The sequence below is a fragment of the Candida oxycetoniae genome (assembly GCF_023343755.2).
Source record: "Candida oxycetoniae strain CBS 10844 chromosome Unknown scaffold76, whole genome shotgun sequence".
Classification (NCBI taxonomy): Eukaryota; Fungi; Ascomycota; class Pichiomycetes; order Serinales; family Debaryomycetaceae; genus Lodderomyces; species Lodderomyces oxycetoniae.
Window position 1 is genome coordinate 24,773 of NW_026055478.1, and position 10,847 is coordinate 35,619.

Here is a 10,847-nt window from a genome sequence, read left to right on the forward strand (position 1 = left end):
TTTCCTTTTATCCTTTTATCCTTTTCTATTCCTCTTATCTTCTCATGCTATTCAACATCCAGATAGAAACGAGGGCCATTATGCCTAAAGCACCGCCGGCCATCATCAAATGCTTCAAATTCTCTTGGTCGACTGCTGCATTGTTAAATTCTAACCCGGGAGTCGCACTTTGCGGTTTGTTTGCAGCATCTACCAATTGGATAAAAAGCTCATGAAGAGAGGAGGTCCAGGATGATGAAATATGCAACGGCGAGTTAAGGAACAAGTCTCTTGTATACGTCTCAGGTTGTACGTCGGATCTCTGTTGTTGCTTGTCCAAATCAGCTTTCAATGCAGCAAACACCGAGGGAATTTCATCTAAATGAGGATACTTTTGTCGCAAGTCAACCAAGTATTGAAAACTTTCTGGATCAGATGAATCATAGGTATAGCAAATAACATCGCACTCGTCTAGTCTCTTTTGGTTTTCCAAGATGGCACCTTCTGATTCGGCAAGCTCCTCCAATATTAAATAACACTGCTTGCCTCCTCGTAATTCTATATCCTTGATAACCAATCTTGGTTGTTTTGTATGGGAGTACACTTCGCTGTAGGAACCATGTAGAAACAGGTCTAGCAAAGAACTCTTTCCTGCTCTAGGTGCTCCCACTACAAAACAATTATATATATTCTTGTCGTTGACACTTGTGCGGTAAATCCTGCCTTGCTTTTGTCTACATTTTCTTGGTTTCGTAAGCTTAAGAGCTTTGATCGAATTTCCAGCATCGAACCCTAGATAGGCTAGATATTCCAAGGTGGTCTTATAGCTTAGAAACGTGGTCAAGTTCCATTGTGCTAACCAACCCTGTAGAGTTACGTAGCCTTCTTCGTTGCACACAATGGATGATGGAAAGTTTGTTTCAATCCATAACTTTGGAATTCCTGGGGTTGGTCTAAATAGATTGTTAAGCTCGTCTTCGCTCAACCCGCCGTCATTATCCTTGTCGAATTTGATAAATAAATCAACAAGAAATCTGAAGCCATTAGGACTCAACTCAACGCTAGAATTTAGATTAACGTCAAGGTGCGGAAACAAAAACTTGTCATCTAAAGACAAAGAATTGGTATAATGATTCGCTCGAAGAATGCACCAAATCGTCTCGTGTCTTCCGGACTCAGCATACAATTTGTTCAACAATACGAATCCGTCTTCACTAATGCAACCACTCTTTGGGGCAGACAAAAGATCCTGACAAATCTTGGAGTCGATGTAATTAACAATATCATTAAAATCCGATTCAGCTGCTGCAACACGAAAACATTTCTTGTGCAATTCATTAAATTCATCAAAGTTCAAATAGCCATCTTGGTCTGTATCAAAAAGAAAAAACACTCTTTTCAAAGCTGCAATGGCACCAGGTTTTAAATTTCCTTCCTTTGCATCAAAAATCGGCGAAATTGGATGTGTTACTGCACGCTGACATAAATAAAATGCTTCAACTACGTTATAGTTGTTTTTCGCACTGCATCTGACACCAGCCTCTATCTCCTTAAACTCATTTATCAAAGGAATGAACTCCTCAGCATTTTGGTTTTTCCACAGTGATTTTGGTGATAAGTCAGCTTTGTTGGCACATAGAATGATGGGTAAGTTTACCCCTAAAGAACGAAACATTGGCATCCAATGTAATGATATCCGCTCATAAGTGTAGTGGTCTGAATATGTTAGCCATATAACATCGGCTCTTTTCAATTCTTTTTGCAAATTACCAGGATCAGATGCGCTAGTGTCAGTAACCACAGTTGTGTTGGGAATGATATCCAGTACTTCCTTTGAGTTCAATGTCTGTAACCGCAACAATTCGGCTTTACCTTTGTGTTTGCGCGCTCTTGGTTGAGACTGCTGCTTGCCCATTTCAGGTAACTCTTGTAAACTCTCAATGTAATCATTCTTAGATATAGTAATAGGCGGCAAGACATTGTTCACTTGAGATTCCAGGATATTTTCTTTTATCAAAGATGTTATTAAAGAAGATTTCCCAACAGCTTCATCACCGCAAACAGCTATTCTTATCAGTTCGGGAAACATTGTAATCCATGGAGAGGGATGAGCAAAACCTATTCTATAAACATTTTTCACCAATACAAAGAACTTGAAAAAAAAAAAAAATAAAAATAAAAATAAAAAAATAAAAAAATAAAAAAATAAAAAAATAAAAATAAAAAAAAATTTAATTCCGTTTGTTCTCTTTTTCATTTATTCAATTATTAAGGGGCTGAGAATCTCTACTACTTAAATATAAACTAAGAGATTTTTTTTTTTTTTCTGTTGTTTTTTCTAGTAAAAATGAGATGAACTAAAGTCATTTAGATAGTTGGCAAGGTTTGGTAATTGAGAGTTGTAAATGTTTTGGTGTGACATAATAGTATTGGGCTGTGGTTGTAGTTGTTGTTGTGGTTGTTGTGGTTGTTGTTGTTGTGGTGGTGGTGGTGGTGGTAACGGATTAATCGGAAGCGAGTTTGTATCGAGTTCCTCTTCTTCATTTTCTTCTTCTTCCTCTTCCTCCTCTACTGTTGGGTTTTCATCGATATCAACAAAAGCAGATAGATTATCATTTGCACAAATTTGTTCAAAAATACTTTGTTCTTTTTTGTCGATTATCGAATTTACATTGTTCAAGTCGCACAATGAGAACTCGCTAATTGAAGAAAGAAGGCATTGTTGTATTTCGTTAAGCCAAGCTTCTCTCTTTTGAGTAATATCCAATTGCTCGTAAACCTGAAAGCTTTTTGTGAGAGTTGGTATAAAGTTTTCATGCGCTCGCAATCGTAATTGGTTTGTAACTTCCCCGAAAGAAACAGCAGAAGGATACCCCGAGGTTAGTGAGGGCCAATTCTTCAACGGTATGTAAAACGCCACGAAGTGACAAAATGTTGCCGGTGTTAAGTTTTGTCTTACATCGGGTAAAGGTAGTTTTGTGAACAAATCAAGAAACCATTCGTTAGTCAATATTTTAGCCTTAATCCTGCGATCTCGAAGTTTTCTTCTTAGTTTACTTTTCTCCTTTTGACCACTTGCGGAATCACTTGACATCAGGGATCTTGCCATACTCTTCTTTAAAGATCTTCTTTTCCGCGTTGCTGTTGTTGTTGTTGTGGTGGTGGTGGTGGTTGGTGTTGTTGGTGTAGTTATTCTATTTATTGATGGTGATAATTCCATGGCTGTTGCACTACAAAATGAAATGGTATCGATGCTTTTCCGCCGAAGATGACTATTGTTCCTCATACTATTTATTTGATCTGTAGGATGAAACGAGTCGCCCTTTTTCAAATCCAAGTGTCTCATAAGTGAACCTTTGTGTGTAAAATGTTTATGACAAAATCGACATATATTATCGATACCTAATTGATCATTTCCACTTTTTGATTTTCTCATTGGTGTCTCACTGTGATGATTATTACCAATAGGTTCAGGAGAAGATTTCAAAATCGGGATTGGAGAACTTTCAGTAACTTCAAAAAATTGCTGCAGTAAATGTTGAGCCGGTTGAGGAGGTTGAGGAGGGGATATCTGCTGTGAAAATGTTAAAGGTAAAATTGGCTGGTGTCGTTGTAATTTTTGAAGTTGAAGTTGATTTATTTGATTTAATTGGTGGAAATTTAACGGTAATTGGGGCCCCTGTCGCTGCTGTTGCTGTAATTGGAGATGCTGCTGATATTTTGTTTCGTCTCTTTCCTGATTCTCCTTCAATTCGTCATAAGTGGCATCATAAGCTGGAAACATAATTGAAAATCAAAAGAAAAAGGAAAAAGAAGAAAAAAAAGGAAGAAATGAAGAGTCTTGCTGTATTACCTATGTTGCCGAATGGCAGCTTTTACATTTGTTAAGTTTGTTAGTTGACTAGTCAAATATCAACCATTGACAGAAAAGAAAGAAGGAAATATATAAAAAAAAAAAAAAAAAAGAAAAAAAAATTGGACAAATTTGGATATAAACTCCCAATCTTCAACAAAGAAGATAGACCGTGCTTTAAGTATGCTTAGTGAGGCCGTGGATCTCTTCTCTTACGCAAGTAACAAAAACTTTTTGTATTCCGGAGTTTACCTGTAAGAGCGTAGAATATTGAATGTCTTATTCCTTTCAAAAATCAATTCTATATTTATCTTTTTCTTTTTTTTTTGATCTTATTCTTTATTTGACTTTCTTTTTTTCTGTCCACTTTACTTTTGCCTGTTTGTCCATACTATTGCTGTACCTATTATTGTTATCCTTGCTCTTGCTCTTGCTCTTCCTCTTGCTCTTCCTCTTGTTCTTGCTCTTGCTCTTGCTCTTGCTTTTTTTTTATGTACATCTATCTAATCATATGTCTTGAAAAGCAGTTGGTGCTCTAATATCTTTTTTCTCTCATTTTTGCATTTTGCAACTTTGTACTTTGTACTTTATTACTAAATTGGGAGAAATTTGAGACCACTTCGCTACCATATGCCCGAAATATAAATTAAAGTTATCTATGATAACGAAAACCTAAGCAATCACAACTGTGAAATGTCAGTAAGAAGATGTCAATTTACTCCCCACTTTAATCAATTACAAAACTGTATATATCCATTTACAGAGATTCAACTCTCAATTTGAGCGTGCATTTTTCTTTTTTTTTTATTTTAGCACATTTGTGTCTTGATGAAACAATAGGTGACTTATCCCCATATATTTCTTCTTTACTTAATTAGAGTTGGTTTTTTTTTTTTTTCAACAAGCCATTGTATTACGCTCTTTTTAACTAAGCTTTTTTTTTTTAACAAAGTTCACTCCATTCCCCATTCGCCGTTCACTGTTCGCCGTTCACCCTGAATATACTTTTGCACACAGAAAAGAAACGGCAAGGGACCTCCTTTTAATATTAGCTCTGAAATAATTTTATTTGTCTCTTTTTCTTTAGCTGGAATTTGTTTGTTGTTTTTTTTTTTTCCTGGTTTTTATGTACCACTTGGATAATACCGTCTCATTATGCAATACCGATCTACACAAACTAAAAGAAGGAAAAAAATATATATAGTGAGACTTGCCTTGTATGTCATTCTTTGCTATGATAGTGCCATGTTTTAGTGCCACAATTTAGTGCCCTAATTTTTACCCCGCTATTTTTGAAACAAAAAAATAGCTCTAAGTTAACATACACCAATTCAATTAGCAAACCAAACTATAACCTTTACTTGAACGTAAGTAAGTGAAGACTAAAGCAAGTTTCCTGCAATTTGGGTGATGATAGTGGGAAATAAAAGTTAAATACACTATAGAATTTGCTTCAGGTACCTTTATAAAGTTACTTGCTTGTCAAATGTACAGGGGACACAAGAGTGTCGCATTAGATCTTAACATCTGTTACAGATCTTGAAGTGAGGTTTTGTGAGAAGCGAGGAGAGGGGGAAAGGAGGGGGAAAGTGGGAAAAGGCTTTATGATTGATAAATCCGACAAGCACCTGAATCACAATCTCTTGTAACAATTCCTCATCCCCTACCAACTTTTTCTCTCTCATCTCTTGCCCCTTCTTTTTCTTCTGCTTCACCATACATCCCCACCCCCGCGCCCGCGCCCGCGCCCGCGCCCTTCATAAATGTAGGGAACTCAAGACAATTTCGCTTAAAGTTCATTGGCTATATTTTCTATTCTTCCTTTTTCCTTCTATAAATCTAAATTCTTTACTATCTCTCTCAAATTACTAACATATCTATTCTTTATTCCATCCCCATTCCCTGATGCAACTGTTAAGACTAATTCATTCAACTCTGCACTACCTAATATGTCTACATGCTCTGCCGTTTTGGCGCCTCCTCTCAAATCAAATCTATCTGGCTCATGCTTGATCTCGACAACTGTTACATTAACATTGCCGGGATTATATCTTGATGAAGCACCCTTTTGCCATTCATGACACATCACATGCGTCAATAATGATACAGTACCGTCACCATCTCCTAAACTTACTCCATCTGGTGCATCCCGATCAATTACATAATTTAATTTGACTGATTTATCAGCAGGAACATATTTATAAGCACGTTCTGTTGGATTTCCAACTCCATAAAAACAATACATCTTGAGATTGGGGGCATTGGGTAATGCTGCTTCAAGCGGATTCACCCATTTCAGAAAATCTTGATTATTTTGCTTCAATTCTTGTGCGGTTTTGGCAATGCCGTGACTATAATTTTCCCTTACTCTTCTGGAATACCATTCAGGGGCCTCTTCAAGTAATTCGTGTAAGCTTTGCTCTATTGTAACCTCCCTCACTGTCCCATTTTTACTCTTATATTTGATAAAGGACCCTAAACTCCCTCTTTTGTCAGACACGTCTATGGAAACATCAGTATTATTTGTTTCAAGAGTGTTTATTGGATCATCAGGTGCATATGTCAAATTGCCCCATATTACATCACCTCCTTTAGGGAACATACTGGAAACACCACCAAACGTTCTCAACATATCAACTCTTTCCCTCCTGCTAAAGAACTGCTCTAAGCCGTACACAGCAAGAGCATTCAATTGGACTGTATCTTTCATCTCGCCCGAAATTAAAGCAGGAATAGTTTTTGGTGTTCCCAACATTGATCCACTAATATCGACAACTGCCTCAATATTATCGTTGACCCATTGATCGCCACCATTTCCGAAATGCTTTCCCAGCGCTTCAACCCATTTCAAAAAAAAGAATATAACTTGCGATCCCATCGAGTGTCCAACCAAAACAGATTTTTCACCATTGAATCGATTACTAATTTCAATCTGTGCTTTCATTTTACTAAAATAGCCATCTCTCTTTTCCAAATCCATATATGTCAATCTCCAATCATACGAAGCACTGAGCATGTTATCTGGACTATAACCAATTACAGCCAAATTTTGCAAGATTTTGTTCCATATCCAGTACCCCGCCACAAAGAAATCAGCAGCTTCAAATCCTTGAGCCGCTCTAACTTTGACATTGGGAGGATCCAATCCGGTTTCTTCATCAAGCATGATATTTTTGAGCCAGCATGTTTTGTCAAGAATCATAGTTCGTAACATAAAGAATGAACCCCAAAGTCTCTTTCTAAAATAACCAATTGTTGGACAATCACCGGTAGTCGTCGATCCCCATGATTCTAGTCCAGTTGATATAACCCCAGGAACCATCACAACGTTAAACTTTGCAGTGAAATTCTTTTGTGCAGAGAGTCTTTGGCCAACACTAAACGAGCTTGCAGAACCATGCAATTCACCATCGGCATCATCGGCATCTTGCAAAAACGATTGTAGTCCAGTTGGCAAGATATCCTTCCAGTTTTTCCAATCCTCAAAGATATTGTTCAATTGATCGAAATTAACAATACTATCAAGATCGGCCGGAAAATTGTGCCTGTTTGCTGTGAAAAATGCTGTCATCACTAGACCTAATAATGCACCAAGAATGAACATTACCCTTCGAGATTCTCGAATTTTCTTGTGTTTTGTGGTTTTTTCATGATGCTGGTGATGGTGAGTGTGATGCGCTGTTGAGGAGGCTCTCCTTGAAGGATGTGTTTTCGTTGCATCCCTATTTTCTTTCTCCTTCACTTCCTCATCATCAGTAACATTGTCACTATTGTCAACATTGTCTACATTGTCAATGTGGTTAGACCCATTCAATGCAGTAGACTGGGATCCGTCGTTGGTCCCGGAGTTGGAGGTAGAGCCTTTTCTTTTCTTAAGAAGGGACATGTATCCTATACAATTCGACGGGTGTTCTAATTGAGTTTGACAATGAAAAATGGATATAGGTTACTATTGTTGAAGAATGAAAAAAAAAAAAATCCTTAAGAGGGAAAGAAAAAAAAAAAAAAAAAAACATCAAAGGGAAAAATAAACGGCCATATACACAAGATTGGAGATAAAATTACATGTCAAATATTATTCTGTTTAACTTAACAGAGACAGGTTTGATTCCCTTTTAGTAATCACAGTATGTTTTTTAGTGACCACATGTTCCAAAAAGCCAACTAGAAGTAAAAATAGTCTATGCAGAAATTACATATGTGTATAAAGAAAGATGCATATGTAATTGTTTCTCTTTTTCCTCTTTTGTGGTTATTATTGGCGATCCTTTACATATAGACACCCCCCTAAGGATGTAAAAAATGCCAATTTGTCCTCCACTATCAAGCGAAGCGAGATAGTGGAGCATACTAGCTGTTACTGACACTATCGGCACCGACACTATCGACACCGACACTATCGGCACCGACACTATCGAGCGAAGCGAGATAGTGGAGCATACTAGCTGCCACCGACACTATTGAGGAGTGCCATTTTTCCTGTATACAGAATCTATTTTGACTTAAGTTAGCCCCAAGTTAGCCGTTTAGAAAATAAACTATAAAAAATTCTCGTTTATAGATAAAAAGAAATAAAGAGAAGAATGTTTATACTCAAAAGCGACATTATCGAGCAGAGCGAGATAGTGTCTATTAAGTGTTGCTCCACTATCGAGCAGAGCGAGATAGTGGAGCATACTAGCTGCCTCAGACACTATCGTCACTATCGAGCAGAACGAGATAGTGGAGCACCCTATCTGCCATCGACACTCTCGACACTATCTCGCTCTGTTCGATAGTAAAGCAACACTTTATAGACACCATCAAGCAGTGCCATTTTGACTCTATACAGAATTTATTTTGACTTTATACAGAATTTATTTTTCTTCTTCTGTTGTGATTGAGACATTAAAAATTTTTGTTGTTTTGGGGAAATCAAAGTAGAATATATTAGTAAACTATAAGGATAAGATATACTAGAAATCAAACCTATTTTCATGAAAAACAAAAACCAGGAGATTCAAAAATGATTTGTGCTATGAAGCATAAATATCGAGGGTTTTTTTGTTTTTTTTTATCCAAATCCCTTGAGTAACTGTTTAGTTGACAAAATAAATTGGTTTGTATTTTTTTTTTTTTAGTGCCAAATCGAATGAAAAATATAGAGATAAAAATGAAATCTTGTACAACATTATATGTGAAAGGCATTAGATGGCGCTAAATGCTAGATTTGCAGTGGAATCAAAGGTACTACAGATGGTCCACTATTGAGCAGAGCGAGATAGTGGAGCAACACTTAATAGACACTATCGAGCAGAGCGAGATAGTGTCGATAGTGTCGGTGGCAGCTAGTATGCTCCACTATCGAGCAGGGCGAGATAGTGGTGCAACACTTACAGGTTACATCAAGTTGGTTTAGTAATGCTTTGTCAAAACTCATCAATTACACTATCGACACTATCTCTCTTCGCTCGATAGTGGATAGTATCGATAGTGTCTACTAAATAAACAGCAATAAAAAATCATCAACAAGTAGGGCGTGTAGCTCAGTTGGCAGAGCGTTTCCTTAGCATGGAAAAGGTCTTGAGTTCGATTCTTAACTCGTCCACTTTGTATTTTTTTTCCCACTGGCAGCCCTGCTCATCGCCTGTGTTTGATTGTATTGTTTCTTTTTTTCTTTTCCTTTTTTTTTTTTTTTTTCTTCTTTTATTATTGTTATTACAAACAGAATTTTTCAGTTTGATTAAAGCACCATTTTTCCACCAACACATCCTACTATCGTATATACCAAACACAAGGACTGAGTGAAACTATGACGGAGTCAGCCACCGAAAAATCCAAGCTCAACCAGTTTGAACAACATTACTTTGCTTCATATGATCATTTTGGGATCCACGAAGAAATGTTAAAAGATACATCGCGTACTTTAAGCTATAGAAATGCCATGTACAGGAATAAAGACTTATTTAAAGACAAAATTGTGCTTGATGTTGGGTGCGGAACAGGTATTCTTTCAATGTTTGCAGTTAAAGCAGGAGCCAAACATGTTTATTCGGTAGATATGTCCTCAATTATTGGAAAAGCTAGGGAAATAGTTGCTTTGAATGGATTTGATGACAAGATTACATTGTTACAGGGCAAACTCGAGGATATTGAATTACCGGTAGACTCTGTGGATATTATAATATCTGAATGGATGGGGTATTTTTTACTCTATGAGTCAATGTTGGATACTGTTTTATATGCAAGAGACAAATATCTCGTGGAGGGTGGTTTAATTTTACCAGATAAATGCCAAATGTACATTGCTGGTATTGAAGATGGACAATATAAGGAAGAAAAGATTCATTATTGGGAAGATGTGTATGGTTTCGATTACTCGCCGTTTATCAAAATCGCTATGCAAGAACCACTAGTAGATACTGTGAACAATCAAACATTAGTTACAAACAGTTGCAAGTTTTTTGAGATTGATATCAACACAGTAGTAAAAGAAGATTTGGCTTTTGAGAGAAAGTTTGAATTGGAGGCATTGGGTAATGAGTTGTGTCACGCTTACATCTTTTATTGGGATGCTATTTTCCCAGGTAAGGAAAAAGTAGTACTAGCAACTGGTCCCATGAATCAATATACTCACTGGAAACAAACTGTTTTTTACATGGATCAAGTATTGGATTTAAAGACTGGCGATAAAATCCAAGGAAAGATTATAGCTAAGCCAAGTGCTATTAATCCAAGAGACTACGACATCAACATTTCATGGGATTTGCAAACAATATCTAAAGATATCAACAGGGAACAAAAGGGCCAATACCAATATTACCTTCGTTAGACTCTTCATCATCTATCATCCTCTTGAATATATACAATCGGTTCCTGTTTTTTACGCATTATAAAACTTTAAACTTTAAACTTTAAACACAATGCCAAAAAAAATCGTCTCTTTTTGTCATTTATTTTTGTTTTAAATTTCTTTTTTTAATTTCTTTTTTTTTTTTTTTTTTTTTTTTTTTTTTTTTTTTTTTTTTTTTTTTTT

At 36.5% G+C, this 10,847-nt stretch overlaps 3 protein-coding genes and 1 pseudogene across 4 annotated transcripts; 1 reads left to right on the forward strand and 3 right to left on the reverse strand. All coding sequences in view use genetic code 12, as the record gives it.

Moving 5' to 3' along the window:
• Nucleotides 1–34: 34 nt before the first annotated feature.
• KGF56_004003 (ERMES complex Ca(2+)-binding regulatory GTPase) lies at nucleotides 35–2,068 on the reverse strand (the record flags this gene model as incomplete). Its single annotated transcript, XM_049325398.1, has 1 exon — nucleotides 35–2,068. One exon carries the CDS (start codon nucleotides 2,066–2,068, stop codon nucleotides 35–37), a length of 2,034 nt encoding a protein of 677 aa, XP_049178953.1.
• A 249-nt stretch (nucleotides 2,069–2,317) lies between these two features.
• On the reverse strand, nucleotides 2,318–3,763 carry KGF56_004004 (uncharacterized protein; the record flags this gene model as incomplete). The annotated part of the gene is made up of 1 exon (XM_049325399.1): nucleotides 2,318–3,763. The coding sequence occupies one exon, from the start codon at nucleotides 3,761–3,763 to the stop codon at nucleotides 2,318–2,320; it is 1,446 nt and encodes a 481-aa protein (XP_049178954.1).
• Nucleotides 3,764–5,663: 1,900 nt separating this feature from the next.
• KGF56_004005 lies at nucleotides 5,664–8,272 on the reverse strand (annotated as a pseudogene). The gene is made up of 2 exons: nucleotides 8,184–8,272; nucleotides 5,664–7,698 (listed from the first exon to the last, which is right to left on the reverse strand). Coding segments are annotated over exons 1-2 (2,124 nt in total).
• Nucleotides 8,273–9,623: 1,351 nt separating this feature from the next.
• Nucleotides 9,624–10,643, forward strand: HMT1 (protein-arginine omega-N methyltransferase; the record flags this gene model as incomplete). Its single annotated transcript, XM_049325400.1, has 1 exon — nucleotides 9,624–10,643. One exon carries the CDS (start codon nucleotides 9,624–9,626, stop codon nucleotides 10,641–10,643), a length of 1,020 nt encoding a protein of 339 aa, XP_049178955.1.
• Between the last annotated feature and the right edge of the window lie 204 nt (nucleotides 10,644–10,847).